This window comes from Nipponia nippon, unplaced genomic scaffold (assembly GCF_047370975.1).
Source record: "Nipponia nippon isolate SJK-2023a ecotype South Korea unplaced genomic scaffold, ASM4737097v1 scaffold_2, whole genome shotgun sequence".
NCBI lineage: Eukaryota > Metazoa > Chordata > Aves > Pelecaniformes > Threskiornithidae > Nipponia > Nipponia nippon.
Genome location: NW_028262336.1, coordinates 27,277,406 through 27,301,680, shown reverse-complemented (window position 1 = coordinate 27,301,680; position 24,275 = coordinate 27,277,406). Strand labels below are relative to the sequence as shown.

At 40.4% G+C, this 24,275-nt stretch overlaps 2 protein-coding genes across 2 annotated transcripts; both read left to right on the top strand.

Moving 5' to 3' along the window:
- The first annotated feature begins 6,384 nt into the window (after nt 1-6,384).
- MRPL39 (mitochondrial ribosomal protein L39) lies at nt 6,385-16,156 on the top strand. Its single transcript, XM_087759139.1, has 10 exons — nt 6,385-6,466; nt 6,952-7,158; nt 7,502-7,641; nt 8,115-8,214; nt 8,848-8,915; nt 10,255-10,367; nt 12,603-12,668; nt 13,890-14,043; nt 14,977-15,024; nt 16,020-16,156. Exons 1-10 carry the CDS (start codon nt 6,415-6,417, stop codon nt 16,104-16,106), a joined length of 1,035 nt encoding a protein of 344 aa, XP_087615265.1. The 5' UTR covers nt 6,385-6,414; the 3' UTR covers nt 16,107-16,156.
- Nucleotides 16,157-17,105: 949 nt separating this feature from the next.
- On the top strand, nt 17,106-22,083 carry LOC148055701 (uncharacterized). The gene is made up of 5 exons (XM_087759140.1): nt 17,106-17,338; nt 17,840-18,022; nt 18,461-18,645; nt 20,295-20,387; nt 20,756-22,083. Exons 1-5 carry the CDS (start codon nt 17,289-17,291, stop codon nt 20,758-20,760), a joined length of 516 nt encoding a protein of 171 aa, XP_087615266.1. The 5' UTR covers nt 17,106-17,288; the 3' UTR covers nt 20,761-22,083.
- Nucleotides 22,084-24,275: the final 2,192 nt, after the last annotated feature.

The following is a 24,275-nucleotide window of genomic DNA, read 5'->3' as shown; positions in this document are numbered from 1 at the left end:
TACATTCTTACATTGCAATGGAATTCTTCCTCCTTTTAATTAAACTTTCCATTGCAAATGCAGAGTTCTGATGATAATCTGCTCTAACAATACAAGTTTACCTCTTTTAATATGGTACCATCACTCTGTTAAAGAGCTCTGTGTGAAAATATTTTTGAAAAATAATTTGCAAAAATTCTGTGAAACAGTATAAGCCAAAACTCTGACTCTTCGCTTTGGAAACATTTCATTTTTCTTAGCTACAGGATGATAAAAATGAATGCAGATAAATTAATCTACATTAAGAAAATACTCATTTCAGTGATTTCTCCACTCAAAATAGGTTTTATTTTGCAGGGGGAACAAAACCAAATCACCCTAGATTTAGTTTTCTGTGCCTTGCATGCTGATTTCTAGAATAACTTTGAGGTATAATAATAAAAAAAATCAGTACCACAAATTAGAACTGCTAAATGTGGCTACAAAGGTGCTGCAACGTAAATACTCGAACACACTACAGATAGGTAAGAGAGGAAGATGATTATGATTCCTCTTCTCAAAAACATGGGTAGGACAGGTGGAAAAGTAGTGCGCTACAAGAACAGAACCGGCTGTTTAATTAACACTTAGGAGAGTAAGATGTTAATTCCTATGTAATCACTCATCTGTCATGGCTTACACATGCCAAACTAGCAGACAGTCATGGGAGAGCTAACGAATGTTCATCCTTGCACCGCCATTTAAAAAAAAAAGTTTAATGAAAGGCAATGCTTCCCTATTATATCCCATTCAGGCATAAACGTGACATATCTCAAGTTTACTCGTTGAATTTAAGCAGATCAACTAGTGTAACCCTAGTTTCATGTAAGCAAATACATATTTTTTACTGTGTTGATGAGCAGGTAGTATGGATGTGTGATGATCTGTGAGTAGCTCATCTCTTGTTTGTGGAGTGAAAGCATCGAAGATTACAGTTCTGCACCACTTTTCCCTTTTCTTCCTGTGCTTTCCCAAGTTCAGTGTCCTTTAAACTTTTTAGTGTCTCTTAGCTAGTCTATAATAGCAGGTAGCCCAGCAAGGTCACTGTGCCCGGTTATGATGAGAGGAGCAGGGTGGAAGATTTAGGATCTGGAGCCACTGAGGGAGAAAGTAGAAGACAGGAAAAAAGCACTCCTATGCATAAGTACACCTATATTTTTATTTATATGGAGAGTTGGAGGGCTGATTGTTATTGGAATTTACATTGTTTAGGCTTTGATCAAGAAGACATGTTTGAATATTTTTCCATATTTAAAGAAGTAACAGATTTTTTCATATTTCTAAAAGAGGAATGTTGCATTTGAGGTGGTCAGAGATGCCATTTGAGACTCGGTGCCACAGCCTGTGGGTTAAATCTCTGTACAGATCTTTTTTCCAAGCACACCAAATTGTTGTCACACATGTTTGTTCTAATAAGTGCTGAAGAAAGGAGCACATAGCTGTAGAGCAACAGTTCTGGTGTGATTCTGGGCACGGCAATGGGACAAGTCCATGGGAATCTATTTTGTAAAACTGCTAAACCAGATTCCATTAATTAACTAGCTTAATCACCAAAATACGTATTTCATGCTCTTTGTCACATACTTTGCTTCTGAAACTCATTGATTGATGTGTTATGTGTTTTTCGTTGCGCCCAGACTACCAGCCTGCAGTACATTGAACCTGTCAGCTTGAAAGCCTTGTTCTTTAGTCTGAAGAATTATCAGCAGCCATGTGTACGTGTGTGGAGAGGTTGATATCTACAATTTAAGTGATAATTTTTTTATTTTGCAATTTTAACTGTCACCACACCTAACTTTTTATAATGTTCTCGGGTATTGCTTTAATGGCTATCCACTCCTTTAGTTACAGTAGGCCTTGTCTCCTTTCTACTTCTGTGGCATCTTGTTACTTTGTTTTGCTTCATGTTAATTGCTTTAACTCCTGTCTGGAAAAAAAATCTGATTTAGCTAGCAGATTCTCTGCTTGTTTAGTACTTTGAAACAGAAAACTGTGAGCAAGTATACTTTTGAGAAAAGAAGCAAAAAATAACTTGGGTATTCTTTTTTTCCATGAAGCTGTTGTTGATGGCTGTTTAAAAACAGAGCATGCCATAGATTAGTTGTCTTGCTATAACGAAAAGGATTGGAGCGCTGTGATAGAACACTGCATCTCTATTAGGCTGTTAAAATATTTCATATCTAATGTGTCAGCCAAACTTGAACCAGGAAATCCAGAAAATGTGAGGGCAGAACAAGATAACAGTAATACAAGTTACTTGTTCTCAGTAGATTTTTTCTGTGAATACCCCTCCTCTATTTTCTGGAATATCTTCTATAATTTTATCTTTGACTTGTAAAGTACAGTATTAATGCCATTTTTTTCAATTGAATTTGCAAGATTATTGGCGCTGAGCAGGCAGCTCAGTAGCAATCAAAGGTACATTTCTAAAAAAGATCCACCAAATTGGATGGCGTTGTAGGATGTTTCCTGATTCAACCTAAGCAATAGTGGACAACGTGTTAGCCACGATGCTGATGGTGGTAGATTCAGAATTATTTCACCACAGCGTGCACAGTGTGCACAGGAATGTGTATATGAAACTGCACTTTAAGCCAGGCCACTGAAATAATGTGAATAAAACATAATCTTTCAGCAATAGTGATCCTGCAATTTGTACCACTTCAGTGATCTCGTGTTCAGCGCCTCGTACAGCGCTGCCGCAGTTGTCTACCTAGAGGGTAAGCAGTGAGAAATGGATGAGAATGGCAGGGGGAGGGGCAGGAGTTTTTAAGCCAGTTTTGCTTTTGAGGCAATCTTGCTTCCCTGAGAGCCGTAAACTGTCACGGTTTGTCACTTACCCATAACGGTTGCGTCACATACTCTGGCATAAGAACACTTAATGGGGTTACTGTTGCCTCGTAGGGCAACCTCCCATTTTCTTCTGTACGTTATAAAATAATATCCACAGTTTGCCTGAAAGTCAAAGGGCTTTATGAAGTCTGATGCCTTGTAATTATTCTTGAACCGTTTTTCGCTTTTGTTACCTTTTTGTCTCTTCTTGGTAGCACAAACATGCTTCGTGTTGTGACACACTAAAAGCTGCTGGACTTCAGCCAAACCCTTCCCAGAATACTTCTCAGTTGGAAGGCTTTTGTCTTTTGGCATTGAGGGATTGATAGGTGAAGGATTGCGCCGAGCCTTTACATCCCCCCCAGAGGTTGCTGACAGGGCCATGTTTGGCAGCTGAGAGTGACCCCCAGCTGGCCCTCGGCTCAGTCCATGGGGTTTGAGTGGACCCAGGCATTTTTACCCTCTCACAGAAGCCTCAAGTAAATATACTGTAGTAAACAGAGAAATGATATTACAGTTGTGAGCCAGCTGTGTCAGCATGAATCAAAAATGACCTTGAAGACTGAACTTTTTAATTAACCCCAAATCTATGCCACTGTTGTTCCTCTTTTCTGCTTTTGTCCAGGGGCTGTAGAGATGCCAGCTGAACCCTGGGTGATATTTCCAGCAGCTTTGGATGTCTTTTGATTTCCACTGGGGGGCAAAGCTTTGCACTGTCACTCTGTTGGACAGGGATTACCAAAAGGCAGAGGGCTACGACTGTGCTCCTCCTGCAGTCTTCAGCATGTTACGAGTCCCAGATGGTTTTTATCTGCGTTGTGCTTCCAGAGTGACATCAAACAAGTGGAAGGAGGGACCAGATATTCTGCCACATTTTTCTGAAGATTAAGCTGAATAAAAAGTTGCAAATACTTGTACAAAAGAAGATTTAGAGATTAGAAAGTGGCAATTTAAAACAGAGAGAGAGACATATAATAGCGTGCAGTATCAAATAGGATTTTACTCTTGTTGTTCAAGACTTCCTCAGAGTGATAGAATAGGGTTTGTTTCTCTTTCATTCTCCAAACGTTTTGAATTTATCTCCTCATAGAGTAAAAATGTTCTTTTTATACCCTACATTGTGAATTTTTTTTTTTTACTGTTTAAACCAAAACAATTATGTGATGTGATCATTGGCTGCATATGATTCCTCAAGCCATAGAATAAGAAGTTAATAGAAGAAGTGGTGTAGTTGAGCTATAGTGATATAAATAATAATAGCATCTTTGTGTTTTCTCAGGATCTTTCACCTCAAGGCTATAAACTGTTTTACACACACAAGTATGTAGCCTACAATAAGCCTGGTGCACTAAAAAACAACTTGTATTTAACTCGTTTTAAAAAATGAGGAAGCAGGATGATTGACCTGCTGAAATTCTTAATCTATCAAATAGTGTAAGGAAGGGCACAAATAGCTACTGAACTCGCACACCTGGTTTTCTGGATGAGAGCCCGGGTGAGCAGGGAAGCCAGTGCCAGGTACCGAACCAGGAGGAGCCAGCTGTCCTGCTGCTCTCCACAGTGGAAAATTCTGTGTCTGTTGCTGGCCCTTGCCAGTATTAACACTTTTTTTTTTTTTTGATGCTGACTTTAATTACATCTTTTAGCTCTTAATGGCACTAATTCAGTGTAACTGTTTGACATTGGCATTCTTGATGGCTGTTGTTATACCTTTGCCAGTTGGGGATTAGGCTGAAGACCACCATCAGCTAAATTGTAAAGCATTGAAACAAATTATGAGTAATTTCACAAATTTTAACAAATTTTAATGCAAGCCATGGTTCTCCTACCTGGGCAGGAGCTAGTTTGTGCTCGGCTTCAATCTTTTGGGGAGGAAGGGCGGTAGGGAGGTCAGTGATGGCGAAGGGGAGCTGGCGTTGAGGAGCTGCGGTTACAGGGGCCTGCCCACGGCCCTGCCGCAGCAGGGAGCCGGGCACCAAAGACCCTTTCCACCAGCCACCGGGCTGTTAATATTAATGCTGTAACCCCAGTACTGCACATCTGTGATCCCTGCTACGAGCTGGCTGAATATATACCTTAAGGCCATCCAAAAGCTGCTGGTTTCGGGGATGACCTTACTGCCCAGCGAAATGAGGCCTGTTCAGGCAAAGGAAGGGCAGAGGGGCTAGGCGTTACACCCACAGCGTACCGGAGTGTATTGGGTCTGCGTGGCAAGGTTTTGGCAGCGGGAGGGGGCTACAGAGGTGGCTTCTGTGAGAAGCTGCTAGAAGCTTCCCCTGTGTCCGATAGAGCCAATGCCAGCCGGCTCCAAGACAGACCCACCGCTGGCCAAGGCTGAGCCCATCAGTGATGGTGGTAGCCCCTCTGTGATAACATATTTAAGAAGGGGAAAAAAAAAAACCCTGTGCAACAGCAGCCGGAGAGAAGAGTAAGAATATGTGAGAGGAACAGCCCTGCAGACACCAAGGACAGTGAAGAAGGAGGGGGAGGAGGTGCTCCAGGAGCTGGCGCCGGGATTCCCCTGCAGCCTGTGCTGAAGACCATGGTGAGGCAGGCTGTCCCCCTGCAGCCCATGGAGGACCCCACACCAGAGCAGGTGGATGCCTGAAGGAGGCTGTGACCCTGTGGGAAGCCTGTGCTGGAGCAGGCTCCTGGCAGGACCTGTGGACCCATGGAGAGGAGCCCACGCTGGAGCAGGTTTGCTGGCAGGACTTGTGCGTGACCCTGTGGGGGACCCACGCTGGAGCAGTCTGTTCCTGAAGGACTGCACCCCACGGAAGGGACCCACGCTGGAGCAGTTCATGAAGGACTGCAGCCCAATGGAAGGACTCACGTTGGAGAAGCCAATGGAGGACTGACTGCCATGGGAGGGATACCGTGCTGGAGCAGGGGTAGAGTGTGAGGAGTCCTCCCCCTGAGGAGGAAGGAGCGGTGGAGACAACGTGTGATGAACTGACCGCAACCCCCATTCCCCATCCCCCTGCGCCACTGGCAGGGGAGAAGGCAGAGAATTTGGGAGTGAAGTTGAGCCCAGGAGGAAGGGAGGGGTTGGGGGAAGGTGTTTTAAGATTTGGTTTTTATTTTCTCATTACCTTACTCTGGTTTGATTGGTAATAAATTAAACTAATTTCCTCAAGTCCAACCTGTTTTTCCCATGATGGTAACTGGTGAATGATCTCTCCCTGCCTTTAACTCAACCCACGAGCCTGTCATTATGTTTCCTCTCCCCTGTCCCGCTGAGGAGGGGGAGCGATAGAGCGGCTTCGGCGGGCACCTGGCGTCCAGCCAAGGTCACCCCGCCACACGGAGCTAATATATAGGTAACGGGGCCACTGATGGGAGGGCCACAAGCTGGGGGCGAGGAGGGCCAGCTCCCCGCTGCCCTCGGGCCGCCGCCGCCCCGCAGGCCCCGCGCTGCGTCTGGAGGCGGCCCCGGCCCGGCCCGGCCCCGCGGCGCCCCCTGGCGGCCGCGGGAGGAGCGCCGGGCGGAACCGCGCTGCCGCCGCCGCTGTTTCCGGCGGAGCCGGGGGAGGAGGCACCGGGGCGGCGGGACTCGGCCGGAGCATGGCGGCGCGCTGGGCCGCCCGCCGCCTGCGGGGCGGGCGGGAAGGGTGCCGTGAGTGGCGGCGGGCCGGGCGCGGGGGCCTGTGCGGGCGCAGCGGGGCGCCGGGCTGGTTGCGGGCTTGTCCTGCGCCGGTGCTTTGAGGGGCCCGGCTTGGGGCGGCCGGGCCTGGCCGTGCGGGGCGGCTCGGGCCCCCGGCCCCAGGAGGCCGCCGTGGGCGCGGGCCGGGGCGCGGCGGCCATGGGGACGAGGCGCGGGTGCGGTCCGCAGGGGCCTGTCTGAGGGAGGAGCCTTTGCCGCCAGAAAAAGTCGTTAAGCTTTCGTTGCTTCAGAGTTTTCTGTCGTGACTGCACGCAGGCATTGCAGGGACCAAGAATGGACGGGCAGCAGCAGCTGCTGAAGGGCTCACCTTATGCATATTGAGACAAACACATGGATTAGCAGTGCAGTGGCCTGTCTTCCTTTCTGTAGAAACAAGCATCTTATAAAAAGGCTTTAAAAACTCCTTATTGCTTATTTTAGATTATTTCTTTTACCAGGGTTCATGTCCACACCGACTGTTTCTCGACTGACATCAGAGGAGGTGATTAAGATGCGTAATGAGCTCTTTACCAAAGAGAAAGAGAGACAGTTATCTCTGTATCCACGAATCGAGAAAATCGAAGTAAAATACACTGGGAAGTCTCACCCTGGCAGTGTGTTTGTAATGAACAAAGCTTTGTCTACTCCATACAATTGTGCCATGCGTAAGTGAATGGACTCTTAAGCTAAGTCGTGCCACTGGTGATGAAAGCTGTGCTGTCAGTTGAAGTACTTGTCATGCAAATTTGAAATGTTGATATTGACATTTTAACGACCAAGGTAACAGGCGTGCATTCACAATATTTGTAGTTGGTATGTTTAAAGTAATTTGTACTAAAATACATCAGCAGAAACTGAGTTAATTTTTGGAGGCTATGTTAACAGCTCATTCTTCCAAGCCATTTACAAAAGTAAAACTTGCAGTTTGTTGTTACAAATACAGGGTTCTAAACTCCTGACTCTGAGGAGTATGGTTAATAACTGTAACACTTTTTTCATTTTCTTTAGACTTAACTGAATGGCATTGCAGGAAATCGGTTCTAGCTCTTGTGGATGGTGAAGTCTGGGATATGTACAGACCCTTGACCAAATCATGTGAAATTCAGTTCCTTACTTTCAAAGATGAAGATCCAGAGGAAGTAAACAAGGTAAGTCTGTATCTTATCCCAGTATAGGCGAGCCTGAATATGACCACTTGATTCTGTATGTCCCCTTCTGTCTGCTTTCTTGAACTTTGTTGTTGTGAAAGTTCAGGTATTTTTAATAGTTGGTTGGCACAGCACATTATCGTTCGTTGGACCGGGGTGTGGACTAGGTGATGTGCGGACATCCTTTTCAACCTATATTGTATTATTCTATGACTTCAGTTTTAAATATCTCCAGGGAAACATCTGGCTTGTATTTTTAAGTGCAGTTTTGATTTTTTTGATTGATTCTATATGGAGAATCATCTCCAAATAGAAGTTTAAATACTAGAGAAAGTAATGCTTGGGTTGACAGCTAGGTTTGTGCCTAATTCAGTTAAATGTTCGTGTTCTTTTGGAATAAATAGCTGATGCTCGTCTGGTATGGCTTGTTAGCTTCTAGGTAACAAATCTGTACTTTGAAATTCTCTTTATAGGCCTATTGGCGTTCCTGTGGCATGATCATGGCATGTGTATTAAAGCGGGCATTCAAAGATGAGTACTCAGTGAATCTGATCAAAGCTCCAGAAGTGCCAGGTGATATAAGTGTTTTATACTGATTGTCTTTTGCTGCATCTTAAGTGACTGTCTAATAATGTTACCAAAAAAGTCAGAGGCTCCTTTTCCAATTATTGAAGGTACTTAGCATTGATTTGTGTATTACATGCTGTTGTAGCCTTTAATTTATAGCAATCACACTGAAAACAATTTTGTTACTAAAGTACAGAAAATTGGTCTGTGGCAACTGGGTTTCAGACCACTTAGGATTTCATAGGTTAAATTAGTAACTTGAGAACATAATCTTTTTATTGTGAAGTTACACGAGTAAGGTATTTAGAAGATGTGATGTGTTGCTGTGAAATTTGCCCTAATGACTATATAACCTTGTGAGCGCTTGAGATACTAAAAATTATGATGTATACATCAAGTTGGAAGATTATTGAAATACAAATGGGGTTAGTAACAGCTTTTGCTCATCTGTGACCTGATACAGGTTTAATCTACCATTTGACTGTATAGTCATAGCTGCAAATTTATATTTTGTGATGGGTTTCTTGAAATCATTTTGTTTTTCTTCTCATTCGTTTTGATATAAGTGTGTATTGTGGCAATGAAATATGTACTTTGTTACAAACATGAATATTTTTCTCTTTGGAATTGGAATTGCAGTGATCTCTGGAGCTTTCTGTTACGATGTAATTTTGGACAATAGACTGAATGACTGGAAACCAACAAATGTAAGCACAATAACTTCTTCCTCGAAAAGTTATAAAGCTTGCCCAGTGGTTCTTTTCTAATGGGGGAGAAGGGGCAGCGAGTTTTTTTTGTTTTTTTTTTTTTTTTTCTTTTCATAGGGTATATCTACACTAGTATTTTATTTTAGGTCAGGAGTACTCTTTGGAAACTAATCTCTGCATTTACCGCATACTGGCTTTCATGGCAGCGTGGTCTCAGAGCATACAAACTGGGTTCCTTTCAGATGAAATTAAACCTAGAGCTGTCCTCCAAATACTTACAGGTTTTAAGTGTATGGAGCTAGAGCAGCTCTGGTCTGAAATACAATTCCCCAAATAGTTGGTGTGGCTGTTGGGACCTCAGTGCCATCTTTGTTACTATACACATCTGCTCCTACTCAGCCACTCTTGCCTGGTAATGCAGATGCAAACATAGCCCTATAGCCTTTTTGTGAATAAAGCCCACTGGAAATAAAAATGTGCGTAATGTATGTATTTTCACCTAGTGGTTTACAGCATAATGAGTTTATTGTTGTAAAAGAACCGTGAGCACGTTCAGCTGAAGCTTTCCTTAATAGCTTGCTTATATTTCATGCTCTTCAGTAAATCTAATAATCTAAAACCTTTAAGTCTCATAACTGTTTGGTAGCTGGTGTGATCACGAGTGTTTTACTCGTCTGGTGTCTTTTCTTGTTCTCATGCCCAAATATTAGCAGAGGTGTGTATGGCTAACAAAGCAATGTTGGTACAATGCAGAATTGTTTTTCAATATGATCTTGTAGTTGAAGTAACCTAGTCTGAAATGTTTTCTAAGTGACATTATAGATGTAATTTCTCCTAATAACAATTTCCTATTTATCGACAAATCTGAGTGTGCAGAGCTTTGGGTTCAGGACCAAGGTGATCAATGTCTATTTATTAATTATTTAGTATTTTTTTCTTTTGATTCCATCAGAATAGAGGTCATTTATAAGTGGAATCATGACTCTGAGAAACAGGATACCCAGATGAATATTTAACAGCAGCACGACTGTATGTGTGTATATCATGTTGGGAAAACCTGAGAAGTTTAACTCCAATTAATATGTGTTGTTTCTGATGGAAAAATGCCTGTTGATTTCACTGGGTATTGAATCAGTCCATTCAAACAGCGATGATCTGTAGCAATCTGTTGCAGATAAATAGCGAGAGTTAAAATCCTACAGCAATATTCTTATATTTAGGATTTATAGCAGATGATCCCTATTGTTTTGACTAATATTTAGTGTTTCCTATGTGTTGTCTATTCAGTACAGCTGTGAAACAGTGGTGACAGTTTTATATGTATCAACTGTTTTTTTAGGACGACTTCCGTTCTCTTACAAGGGATGTCAGAAAGCTAATTCATAAAGACCTGCCATTTGAAACACTGCATGTTGAAGCAAAAGTAGCACGTGAAATGTTTCAACATAACAGGTAAGTGTCTGAATTTGCCTTTCTTTTAGAAAGGCAATTAGAAATTAATTTAAATCTCTGTCTGTTTTTGTAAAGCTAAAATAAGATGTGACAGGTGCAGTAAGAAGTTACTTCTCCGACTACTCTGAATGAACATGCCTCTGTTCTCTTTGTCACACTACCTTACTTCATTTTTAATGTTCTCTCCAGAGGCCAACACCAGGCATCTTTACTGGATGCAGTTTTGTGACAAATGGAAAGACTGTAGACTTCTTAGTTTAATAGTGAGCTTCAAGATTTCACTGCTTTTAATTTGAAGCTCTGGTGGTTAGACTTGATGTGCTAGTTACTCTCAGCCTTTGCTGAAAGGCTTTCATAGTCAAAGAAATGTAGATTTTTCATATCTTGGTATCTTCAAATGAAGATTTGATGAAATACAGTTTTGGAGCTCTGCAGGGGAAAATGGGTAAAATACTCTGGCTTGTGCTATAAAAGAAGGCTTGTTCAAAACACTCCAGTCTTCTCTGCTGAAAAAAACACTTAAGCAATGTTTTGGGAGAAACATTCTCTGGTCCACAGCTTTTTCGCGGTTGGGGAGAGGTGGGTGGAAATGATAAATAATTTATAATGTTGTGAACCAAAATAAAATTATGCTAAAGCTAAAGTTGCAGAAATAACTAGTTTTTTAGCTTAATAATGAAGATGATATTAATGTGACATATGGACTAGCATCTCTTCGCTATGTTGGCTGACAAGCATTGACAGCAGCTGGGAGCTGACTTTTGATAATAGCTTTAGACATTGTATGTGTATTTGTGTGTGTGTAGAAAGAGCAGAGAACACTGATAGTGTCTTCTGGTCTTACATGTGACTTGAAAACCTCTTATTTTTATTTGAAGTAGTAGGTTCATTTTATCTTTCTGAATAAAACACTGCTGAGAAATCATGGCCCTCCTATGACATATACATAGAATAGAATAGATTAGAATAGACTATTTCAGTTGGAAGGGCCCTACAACGATCATCTAGTCCAACTGCCTGACGAATTCAGGGCTGACCAAAAGTTAAAGCATGTTATTAAGGGCATTGTCCAAATGCCTCTTAAACACTGCCAGGCCTGGGGCATTGACCACCTCTCTAGGAAGCCTGTTCCAGTGTTTGATCACCCTCTTGGTAAAGAAATGCTTCCTAGTGCCCAGTCTAAACCTCTCCTGCACACGGTACTTTAGGTGAGGCAGCGCCAACACTGAATACAGCAGGGATAATTGCTTCTTTTGATGGGCTGGTTATGCTGTGTTTGATGCACCCCAGGATGCAGTTTGCCCTCTTGGCTGTCCGGGCACACTGCTGACTCATATTGAGCCTGCTGTCAACCAGCGCCCCCAGATCCCTTTCTGCAGGGCTGCTCTCCAGCCACTCCTCTCCCAGCTTATACTCATGCCTGGCAGTACTCCATCCTAGGTGCAGAATCCGGCATTTCGACTTGTTAAATTTAATCCCATTAATCATAGCCCAGTGCCCCAATCTGTCTAGGTCCCTCTGCAAGGCCTCTGGTCCCCCAAGAGAGTTAACAGCACCTCCCAGTTTGGTATCATCAGCAAACTTACTAATGGTGTGTTCAACTCCTGCATCCAGATCGTTGATAAAAATACTGAACAGAACTGGCCCTAGAATTGAACCCTGAGGAGCACCGCTGGTGACTGGTCGCCAACCAGATGCAGCCCCGTTCACTACAATCCTTTGAGCTCTGCCCTTCACCCAGTTCTTCGCCCAGTGCACAGTGAACCTGCCTATCCCACAGTTGGACAACTTGTCCAGAGGTGCTGTGAGGGACAGTATCAAAAGCCTTATTAAAATCCAGAAAAACTACATCCACAACCTTCCCTTTGTCCGCTAGGCAGGTGACCTTATCATAGAAGGATATCAAATTACTTAAACAGGACTTTCCCTTTGTGAACCCATGTTGACAGTGCCTGATGATTGCGTTATTCTGTAAATGCCTTTCAATAGTACTCAGTATAATCTTCTCCATAATTTTTCCAGGAACTGAGGTTAGACTAACAGGTCTGTATGACATGCTTTATGAAACATGCCAATACGTGTTACATAAAATTAAGAATTTAAGCCTGTTTCAAAGCTCACATAAATATGAGCATTAATTTTAAGAATGCTCCTTAAATCAATCTCTTAAGTATTCTTATAAGAACTAGGTGTTAAAGGTGAGGATTTTTTAAGTCTTTTTTTTGTCTTGTTCAGATACAAAATGGAGATGATAGAACGAAAAGCTTCTCAGAATATGGAAGGAATTGTAACACTACATAGGTGAGCGAAACTGAACTCTCATTCTGTAATGATTCACTTAAAGATTTGATTATATTGCAAGTACTCTCTGCAAGTGAGAAGACTTACTTGTGATGGTTTTCAATATAGAAATCACTTGTATTCATGGCTGTCTGTAATCTGTCTTAAGTTGTTATTTGGGTGTTGTTTTTTTTTTAACACAATCATTGTTTTGTGATAGTTAACACTTGGTGGATCTCACTACATTTCTATTTCTTGTTATGTTAAAGGTGGTAAGTGCCAGAGAAGTGTGACTGCTTTAAATGCTTTTACATAAGATCTAAATAAATATATAGAGCTTGACAGGCTAAATAAAATACAAACTAAATACTTGTTTGAAAACAAGAGTTAGCATTGTATAGTGGATTTTTCTTCCAAAGTTGTCAAGATCTTCCTAACTGGCAAGCTGCTGCCTTGTAGTGGTGAAGGTGAGAATGGAGCTGGCTCCTGGGATGCAGTGTAAGATACAAAGTTCCTGCTGAAGGCAGGAAGCTTGTGCTGTATCTCGGGCCTATAAAAGAATCTGTGACTAGCTTAGGCTAGTATAGGATATTCAGTTTTCTAGATATCTAAATTGTTCTGCATTTGATTTTGGAGTCCTCATCTCTCTAAAGGAACAGATGTCTTTGCAGTGACGGTTCTTGGAATTTTAGAGTGATGTTGTGTCTGTTGTTCCTCCTTCTTCCTGCTCTCTAGTTTGTTCAGTAAGAGGGAAAATGGGCTTACCCACTGATTTCTAGGAGAGGTTTGTTCTGAATGTTCTTTTGCTGCACATATTTTTGTCTCTTAGTTTTCTTAATTGATTTGCAGTTTTCCAAGACCTGAAAGGGAAATATCTGTGCAGGTTGTAAACAGTGTGGCGTGGAAAATGTCTGATCTTGGAGACAAATCTTTTTCTGGTGAATGACAGTTATCCCACTTTGCCAACATGCTTTCAAAGATTTGTTAAACCTAGGATCCTCTTTCTAGACTTGAGATTTAAATTTCATAAACTCATTTTAGGAAATTGTATGACCTGTACTTTTGCTTCATGAAACCTGGAAATGCTGAACTAGGGATTTGTTTAGATTTGGTTTGGAATTTGTCTAGATTTTCTTTTATCTGTTCTGTAGATACGAATTTGCTAATCAAAAATAAAAACAAATAGGCTTGTACTTCTCTCCGAATATATTTGACATAGGGGCTTGTTTTTGCTCCCATCAGGTTTGGTGACTTTGTAGATGTTACTGAAGGCCCTCATATTCCAAGGACAAGTTTCTGTTTCCAGTATGAGATAACGGCAGCCCATAATCTTCAGACTAACCAATCTGAATTGATAAGGAGGTTCCAGGGTGTGTCCCTGCCAATCCATTTGAAGGTAACTAATCCATTTTGTACAGGTTTTCCTTCTTTAAGTTAGTGCATTTGGCTTACTTTCTGATCTTTATTATATGCTGTGCTGGTCACCGAACATTATTCAGAGGTGAGAACAGTAGCAGAAAGGGAAGGTCCATGATGATGACTATGTTGGATATTTGGGGTTTGTTTTCTTGGAACTATTGTGGATGTGAAATCAGAACTAGAAAAGTTTGCATCAGAGGGCCCTTGATGTTATTTTTCAGTACTGAAAGTGTTTTGATTGTGCAGTTTCTGCATGGATATTTCATTCACCTTGCCTTAGTTGTGCATGCTAATCTTCTGAAATTGAGGCTGCTGATAGTGTTTATTCATGTTCGGGAAAGAGCAGAACTTTGAATTTATACTCATGATAAAGGATACTGTTTCAAAGTCTTTCATGACACCAAAGTAAAACTTAACAACAGTAACAAAAAAAGTCTTAGCACTAATCAGTCTTAAACAAAGGCTTTGCAGAACTATAGGTGGAGGCAGGAGTCTTTCTTCCCATTTCTGTTGACTTATATGATTTTGACCTGTGGTCTAGCACATGGGCTATTGTCTCGGTCGGGGAAGTTTTCAAGGGACAAGTGGGCATTGGGGGTTCCTCACCTTGTCTCTGTGTACTCTTCCTCGATTTTAATTCCCTTTTTTGCCCATTACCCCCGCAATGAATGGATGTGATCAGCAGACATTTATTCAAGTCCTCCAAAGGAACATGGGCAAATTGAACACTGAAATCATAAGCTATAACATCTGAATTAGGGATTGTTACGGTTTTGTGCCATCATTTCTATACACTTGTCAGAATCTATTCTATAAGAAGTCTGTTTTTTGGGTTGGGTTTTTTTTTGTTGGTTGTTTTTTTTTTTTTCCTCCAGTAACAACATTTATCATTTAATGATGTTTAATACAGGCTCACCACACTGTGTGGCACAAACTTCTGGAAAGATCGAAGAGGCTGGTAAGTCTCATTAGCGGTGAAGTATAGCTTACCAAATATAAAGATATGCTGTGATAGAGTAGAATTTGAATGATTAGAGATGGGTAATGTCTTCAAGAACATATCTTTAGGACTAGAAATGTTCACAGGTGAAGAAAAATCAGATGCACACGAAATCTCTAAGCTGTTGTTAATTATCACTTTAAACTATATTAGTATTTTTCAAATTTGTCTCTAGAATTAATGTTGGTATCGTGTGTGTAAAATTTAAAAGTATTTTTTCCTGTTTTAATTGTGAACATGAAATAAGAAAACTAAAAATTGGAATAACGTACTTACCTAGATTTTAGGTAGTAACAAGTTTTCTGCCACAGGTTTGAGAGAACACATATGAACATGTTTCTTACAAGTAAATGCAGGGATGAAGTCTAATACCACTGGGTGAAACTAGGTGGAAGTTACTGGAGATAAAAGGGAATGCTGTTTCAGTAAGCTGCATAAATGCAATAGTTTGAGTATTTTTTTTGCTGTTTAAAACATACATGGAAAATAAGTTTCTTGCAAACACACTTCTGTTAAACGACGAGTGTTTCAAAGTTGAAACGTACTTATCCAAGAGAAGCTTTACAATGACTGAATAAATGCAAAAGGTAAGTTCTTAAGATAAATGGAACTATAAAATATCCTAAGCTGCATATAACCAGAGACTCACTTCCAAGGCATGCTTAAGCGTGGGAAATCTTCATAAGAATTAAACAGTAGATGTTTTGGAGCCTTCAGGTCAAATATTTTATGTACTTGTGTGGCAAGAGAGAGAGAAAAAAATGCTGTATGTCTACTGAAACTTGCTAGCCCAAGGATGTGCTCAGAGCCTAACCCGTGATATTTTCCTATGATATTAGTTTGAAGATGTTTGTAATTCAAGTTGTTTAATTTTGGAGACAATAATTGTTTTCCAGGATCAAGGAGAATTAAATAATGTTTAAAAATATAACAGAATTGTTATGTTTCTGCAGGTCACTGAAGAAAAATGTTTGGAAGCAGCAGCAGAATGTCGTGAGGCAAAAGATGGAACTGAAGAAGGAAAAACTGTATCAATTTAAGTTAACTTTAACCTCTAAATGTACATAATAAAATGTGTATTTTTACATGACTTATTTGTGCTGCATATAAAAATGTCTTGGTTAATTCATTTAAATTCTGTGGACCTAAATCATGGGTAGATCTAACGCCAGTATCAGACACTTCAGTCCAGTTGAATGTCAATTTAAAAAAAAAAAGGGGGGGGGGGGAAGGAAAAACAGTAATGTTTTCTTTGCGATAACTCATCTTGCAAGTTACCTTTGTCCTTATCTCAACAACAATTGTATGTGTCCATATGTTGTCCTGTGTGATTAGTGCAGTTTGGCCTACAGACTGTAGCTGGAAAGGCCATCCCCTTTATCTTGATATAATTTCAAGACCCCTTGGTTGGTCTTCCATGAAGAAAGTATTTCTTTCTAATTTCTGACCTGATGTTTCTTTCTTGCTGGAACTTCCCGATGAAATTCCACTGAGTTCTTCACCTACTGCAATAGAAAGTTGAGACAAATAGTATCTTTAAAAAAATAATAAAGAAAATAAAAAAAAAAAACCTTTCAGAAGCCCATGAAGAGTTACAAAAGATTATTGTTTTACTCATTTTGATTTCCTGTCAGAATTGAAATTAGATACTCTATTGTGTTTCCGGTTCAAAATACTCTATTCAGTAGCCAACTCTGTAGTTGCCATTGCTTTACTAATACAAAAATAGCAGAATGTAAAAGCTGAGAAGTTCGTTGAGTTTAATATTTTCAGCTGTGCAAGTGCAGTTAAAGATCATTTTCCAGAATAGTACCAGGAATGTAGTCTATTACTTGCATCCCCAGCGTAGTAAGGTTTGTGATGCATTTTCATTCTTTGATATTTAAATATGGTGACTTCAATTAAATTTCACAAGGGCTTTTTGTTAGATGATGTTTTCTGACATTTTGTATTCTCATCCCTAGCTCATTAGAGCTGTTCTTGTTATACCAGAAGAGATTTTTATCACTATTTGAAGTGCAAATATTTTCTCTGAATTTTATCCCAATTACTATTTTTACCATTAACTGCATCACGTGCTTTCTAATCAGTTGACACTATAGTTTCGTAAGAGCAGGGTAGCAGTTCAATAAAATACATTTAGGTAAGGAAATCTTACCTAGCTTAATCGAACTAAATAGTAAGTAAGTAAATACTGAAGGTGTCAGAGCACAGAAGAAGAAATGCAAGCGGTAACAGTAGCTTTTGGTGAAATTGCAGAAATCTGCTTCAGGTATGTGTTAAAATACATTTGTTCCTATGCATTTCTGTGCTTAGTGCAATCTTTAGCTATTCAAATTTACTGGCATACAATGAAGGTTGAAGTCTGTCAATATGCTAACAGGCTATGACCTCTGGTTTACTTTCCTGTTAAATACAACACATCTTTAAAGTATAGTCCGTGCCTTCTCAGGCTACTTGAAAGACTGATGTTGTTTTTTTTTTTTTTTTCCTCTTGATTAATGTTGCAGATAGCTTTTTATAATGGTATCAGATGCTTATTTTTTTAAATAAGATTCTTGGTTCAAGGTTTAACTTAAAAGGACACACACACATTCTATATATTTTCTTAAGACCAAATGATCTTTGCACTGAACTTCAAATATTTGTGTTTCTTTTAAACCTAACCTTTGGGAGTATAGTTTGGCTTTGGAGCTATTGCTCTGGTGCTGCTGAAAAAGCAGGCATTGGTTCCTGTCTTGAGGAACACAAAATTTGCTTGTTTTTTTTTGAGGTACCTGCTATCTCTGGTTAACCCAAGACCACAGGGAAATTATGCAAGTGGGAACCGATGCAGGTGGCCTGTTTTGAATTTAAACCAGTTACCTCACCAACCCACGCAGTCTCCTGATGCCTGCTCTGTATTTTGGGAATCCAGTTCAGAATTCCTCCTGGATTCCACCGCCTGCAGAGGAAGGTGAGAATGCTGCTTCCCCTTAGGAAATTTCACTTTAACAGGAATTTCATGTTTCAAAGCTTTTTTTTTTTTTTTGGTGGGGTGGGGCTTTTATAGTGCTCAGTGTAAGGCATTATTTGAAAGGCGTATGACTGGGCTGAAAAATCTGGAGAGGGAATTTCCCTTTCCCGACCTTTCCCGGCCCTATGACAAGTGGGTTCGGGCCGGGTCGGGGAATTTGCAGCGGAGGCGGGGGCACCTGTGGGGCTGCTGCCGCTGGGTGGGAGCAGTGGCTGGGGCAGCGGCGGTGCTGGAGAGCAGCCGGGGGTGCCCCAGCGGCTGGGGTGAAGCCCTATGGAAGGGGCTTTTGCAAGTGCAGAACTACATTACTGAAAATGCTGTTGAGGGCTGCTAGCTGAAGTTTACACGAGATTAAACTTCTCCCCTCCTTCCCCCGAGGTCTGTGTGTAAAACAAAAAAAAAAAAAGATGGAAGCTCAAACTTCTGCAGAACTTGGTGCTGGCTCACACCTCGGCTGAACGTGGGCTCCAGAAGGCAGGTCTTCCTTTGGGAGAGATGGAGCTGGAGGATGTCTTTTAAAAGCACCAGATTCTCCCAGAAGACAGCAGTTAAAAGAGAATCAGGTATAGAAAGTAGTGTCCACTTCTTTCTTACCGGCGGTATGGTATTGACAGCACTTTCCAAAGAAGTTGGAGATGTAGATTCATTTTCCTATTCTGCCACAGAGGGATTCAGAGCCACACTTGCAGGGGGAAACATCTTTGGGGGCTGGATCATAAGGTACTCTGAGTACTCCCTACCCAATCTGTATGAAGTGATGCCACTACTAGAAAAAAAGTCCCAAGTGTTTCTTGGACGAGCATGAGAATGTGCTCATGGCAGCCACAGAGCAACAGGGAGATTTGGTCATCCTTGAGCTCAGGGCCATTTTTGTACTTTACCATTTCTATATTTTATCTCCATTGGAAGAAGTCAAAAGAGACCACCGTAGGTCAGTTCAAAAAGAGACAGGAAAGTAGATACTGTTATTTCTCTATACTGAATGCTGTAGATCCCAGAGATTAACAGGGATTATGGGAGGGTAGATGGACAAAAGAGACTACAAGATTAAGCAAAGTCTCCTCCTTGGCTATTTCTCTTTTTTATTAAATTGCTTTTCATGTTTAAAGAGGCAGTTTTTACTGTATCCATCCAGTAAAAGAAATGCAGAGCCAGATAAAGGTAAGGAAGAATCTAGGAAGACACAAATACTGCAAAACACAGATGATGGAGAAAGGGGAGGATGGGGTGATCTAGGCCAACATGCATGAGCAGAAGTTGACACTGGCCAGATTCTGATAGGGAGTAAATAGGAAGAAATTTTTTTTCTCTCTCAATGGAGGTGGTGAGACACTGGAACAGGTTGCCCAGAGAAGTTGTGGATACCCCAACCCTGGAAGTGTTCAAGGCCAGGTTGGACAGGGCTTTGAGCAACCGGGTCTAGTGAAAGGTGTCTCTGCCCAAGGAATGGGGGTTGGACTAGATGATCTTTAAATGGTCTTTAAACCATTCTATGATTCTATGATTACAGGGGAGAAGTCAGGAACTGAATTCTTCTTCCTTGTTGCACATCTCAGGAGTAGCTCCATGGCTTCTCATGTTCACGTTGTTCCTCCTTCTACCTCTTGTTTGAAAGAGAGGTGAAACTTTCCCAAATTGCAGAAATTTTGCTCTGAGCTTAGGACTCTTGAGCCTTCCCTTTTATTTATTGGCGTTAACCAAAAAGGGAACTCCATACCAAGGTTAAAGCTACATGGTGTCTTGATTATAAAGGTGGCAGTAGGAAGGTTGAGCTGAGTCAGTTCCAGCTTTGTATACACATTATATGACCAAGTGAGAATTTTTCCCCAAGAAATATTCTGTAATCCATGTTATCATAGATATTGGAGATAGAAAAGGCAATTATGATCTAGTCTGACTTCCTTCATAACAGAAGGAATTAAATGTCAAGAGAGAGTTATTTTTATCTTACCAAGGAAGTGAAACTCTTCCCTGGGAAATTGAACACATGCAAGTGATGAAAACGCTCAATCATCAGTAGATGTCGAGTCCTTTTATGACAGCAGCCAGAATGAGCTTCCCTTTCTATTTTAACCTCTGGCGAAAAGTAATCTCTTATGGCTGGTTGGTAACTTATCTAATGCTATACCACTCAGCTTATTGCAATACTTTGCTATATTTGAAGCCAGTGAACTTGCTAGTGCAGCTACATTTGTTTTATTATTTTTTTAAGGAATCCAGACACAGGAACTCAATATCATAGCGGCGTTTGATGGGAAGAGTTGGCAGTGGCTATTTCTTGAAGAGCACCAACCATCTGAAAATGGTAATGCTATCACGCTGTGGTCTTTCACAAGATTTAACCCCAGTCATGGACAGCATTAACATTTTTTCAGAGTAAAAAGGAAACCTATTTTTTTAATATCTGCTATTATAATATCTACAACTTAATATGCCTGCTTTTCTGGGGAATCAGCTATACAGAAAAAACACATATAAATGGTCTAATGACCATATTTATATCTGCTATTTATTTCTGAAGTTTGCAGGTCACTCAACTTACATTTTAAAGAGAGAAAATGTAAGGGAACATACATCTGATTTTTATAGCATGACTATGAATCAGGAAGAATGGTGAACAGCAAGAGTTGTTTTCTTCCTTAATATACCTTCTATTAACATGTGTCTATACAGGATAGAAGTGGGAAGTCCGGGCTGGGGAGTGGAAAGGTGGGATGAAGTAAGGAAGTCACAGCTGGTCATTGTTTCAGCACTGTGTCATTCACAAGCACTGAGGACGGTACTGTACTCCAGCTACACTGCTCTGATGTTTGTTAATTAAAGCCTTTGAAGAAGAGAAAAAAATCTCTTACTGGTTGCAGGCTTGGGGTGCTGTGCGGTAAATGAGACTTCTTTGAATGCGATGAGGAACCAAGGAAAATATCAAGTAACATCTTCCTTTTGTGAGCACAATTGACATAATAAATGTAATCACTTAATTAATACTTCACTTTAATCTATACATCCCATGGGGGAATTTAAGCTGTGGAGACAAGCTTAACGGCATCTCCAGATTTCTGCATTTCACAGAAATCTTAGCTTTAAAATTGACTTTCAATGTCAGTAATGCAGCTAGGTGCTCCGTAAGTACTGCAACCACATCAGGGCAGCACTGGGCTTGCTGCCAGTTCTCTGGTAACTGCACCACGGAGGAGACAAGCAGCTGTGACCTGCGAGCCTGGGACTCCCCTGCTCCTATGGGCTTGGGGACCACCTTGGCTTCAGCAAGAGAACTGATACCGCCAAACTGTGCCTCAAAAGGAGAGGGAAATCAAACTGCGCTGCACTGTTTCACCCTAGTACCAAGAAACAAGAATTTCTGTCAACAACTCTCCTCCTCTCTTTCACCACAATTTCCTCCCCACTTTCAAAGCTATTTTTCCTATGAAATGAATAGGAATACATTTTTCTTCAACAAAATGTGCTTCACCACATTGAGAATCCCCTCTCAGATCTATGGCTCTGACTTTGGAAGGAATGAAGGTATCTTCTGCTTTTTGGTGTGCATGGCCCCTGGCTGTATGCATCCCCAGGGGAGCCACTGAACTGACAGGCTGATTTGGAAAACATTTACGCCCTGCAGCGGTTCTGTCTGAGTGGAAAAATCATCTTCAGTGAGACTGTTCATATGTGAGACTGTTTTATATGTGAGGCCACTGATTCATAAGTGTCTGCGGTCTCGAGGTGCTCTGTAATCATACCTCATGCCGGGGGTTCACAGTCAAAACACTGAGAACAGAAAAGGGTATATGTATTGATACAGCACAAACATTAACCTTATTCCTTTTCTTAATTAATGGTGAGTACTTTGAGGTTTTTTTGTTTCCCTTTCTGCTCCCCAATCAAACTAATATTTCATAACTAAACTAATCATTAAGCAGATTTCATTAGAGCATAAGATAGTGAGTTTTAAAGACTGGCTCTGTCACTCAGTTTTCATGCGACTGTGAGTATTCAGTGTCTATTTTCACCTACCACAAAATAAATATAACAATACTTTCCTATGTCTCTGGAATTTTCTGTGATTTTTTTTCTAAAAGTTGGGAATGCACTGGTAATCCTAGAGTAAAATAAATATATTTTCATTTTCTCCTAATGACCCATTGACCCATTTCTCCTAATGAACTGACAATAAAGTCTCAGAGAAACATTTTCTGTTAGTTTTTCTCTTACATATAAAAAAATTTTGTAGAAATGAATAGAATGCACAGTTATATATGCCAAAAGTTTAATTCATCATTTTTCTTTCCTAAATAAAATGAAGAAATGAAATATTTTTGTGAGAAGTAAAGCCAGAAGACCTGAAAAGCAAGAAAACAAAATAAAAAGCAGGTTGCTGCACTCAAAATGTTACACATTTTGTGTCTTGGTACGTACTTATTGATACACAAAGCTGCTTTTTTCACTGCTTTTTCCATTGACTCTAAACCTAGCAAACATTCTAGCAAACATGCCTGTATGCAGAACAACTCATCTTTTTACACGTAGAACGGAGGTTTTCCCAGCACAGTACTGACTGATTCACGATTTCTGTTCTCCTCCCACAGTAGCAGTTTGTTCCATGTGAATTCTGGTAAGAGGCATGATACAGTGTTAATGCTAACATGTAGGAGTCAGTCAGAGGTAAAAACCCCTATCACGATTAGCATTAACAACATACAGCCTACAGAAGAACTCCAGAGACTGGAGTATGAGACATAAAGAACTGAAACCACTGTTTTTTTCCCCTTGACATACCTACAAAAAAAAAAAAAAAAGACAAGAAAAAAGACAGAAATGCATATAAAAAAATTATGTCAGAGAAAAGACAGACATCAGAGGAAAAAGGATTGTAGTTAGTTAAATACAAAGGAACCATCTGCTGTACATTTAAAAACAGTCAAGCCGGCAATTGTTTTAGTTACTTTTGTAAGAGAACTGGAGTACATTCACTATTCTTCTCTGAAGGACTTCCATCATTCTGCTTATTCCATTTTTTGTGCTGCTTTACTGGCATTGAGCAGAAGGAATACAGATTGTAGCATGGTCTTGCCTAATTTTGTATCCCTTTACATATCAGTTAATGGAGACTTCTAATATCAGCCAAGTTCCTCAAAAAGTTGAGAACCCAAGATAAACAAAAGCAAAAATTACTTGGATTTATTTTTACTTAAAAAGACAAAATGCCTATCAGGAGAGCTGACTCTTTAACAGGATGTAAGAAACAGAGCTGAGAAATAATTATAGTTTCATCAGTATGCACTGTTTCTGATTAAGCAATAAATATTCTTTTGGATTCTGGAAAAAGTGAGTGCTGAGTGGAGAGAACACCTGTTGTTGGACAGATTTAGTTGCCGGTCTAGGATCCATACAGGGCTCCTACACCCTCATTCCAGTAGGCTAGAAGGAGATTAATGACTATATTTGTCTGTGTTGAACAGTACATTGTTTGCTAATTGCTTCTTAATAATAAGCAGTCACTGATGCTTTGACCATAAAATTAATAAGCAAGTGCTGAATTTTTTTGACCAAAGCTGAACATTTTTTTTTTGACTTCTTTCAACCTATTATGAGCTCTCTCCTGAAAACTAAGAAGGAAAACATAGTTTTAGAAATCAGTAATTCTATAAAATATTTCAAAAATCTGCAAAGAAATCGCATAATGAAGTAAAAATGCACTCAGTAGAAGAAAGGTTAGAGAATCCTCATTATATATCCAATTACCTGAAATTTTTTTACGATTTTCAGTTACTTACATCAGTAATAAGGATGGATAGTCGAGACAGTCATTCCAAGCTGGTTTAAAAAGGCCTAAATAATGCCCAGTTAGTTCTCTGCTAAGTATGTCTTGATTGAAATATATTTTCCTTTCCCCATCCTTCTAAAATAAAGTATTGGCTCCTGGGCAGAGTTCAGAAATGGTTGAATCTTGTTTGCTTTCTCTTTGGTATCCCAGTAACCACTTTTTAAAAAAAAACAAACAAACATTTTCTGTTGTTTAAGAAAAGAGTAACAAGAAAAACAGTATGGGAAACGAGACATTATATATAAGACACAATTTTGGAGATCTTTTTTGTATGTAAATTTAAAGAAACCTATGTACTTTTATAACTTCCCTACTCTTACTAGCACATGTTTTAAGAGGAAGTTAAAATGTCATAGTAAGACTGTGATC

Coding starts and splice junctions, on each gene's coding strand:
- MRPL39 (XM_087759139.1), top strand. CDS start 6,415: ATGGCGGCGCGCTGGGCCGCCCGCCGCCTGCGGGGCGGGCGGGAAGGG. Junction 7,159..7,501: donor TCCATACAATTGTGCCATGC/GTAAGTGAATGG, acceptor CATTTTCTTTAG/ACTTAACTGAATGGCATTGC. Junction 10,368..12,602: donor GAAATGTTTCAACATAACAG/GTAAGTGTCTGA, acceptor TGTCTTGTTCAG/ATACAAAATGGAGATGATAG.
- LOC148055701 (XM_087759140.1), top strand. CDS start 17,289: ATGCAAGCGGTAACAGTAGCTTTTGGTGAAATTGCAGAAATCTGCTTC. Junction 17,339..17,839: donor ATTGCAGAAATCTGCTTCAG/GTATGTGTTAAA, acceptor TTTTTTTTTGAG/GTACCTGCTATCTCTGGTTA. Junction 18,646..20,294: donor AGCAGTTAAAAGAGAATCAG/GTATAGAAAGTA, acceptor TATTTTTTTAAG/GAATCCAGACACAGGAACTC.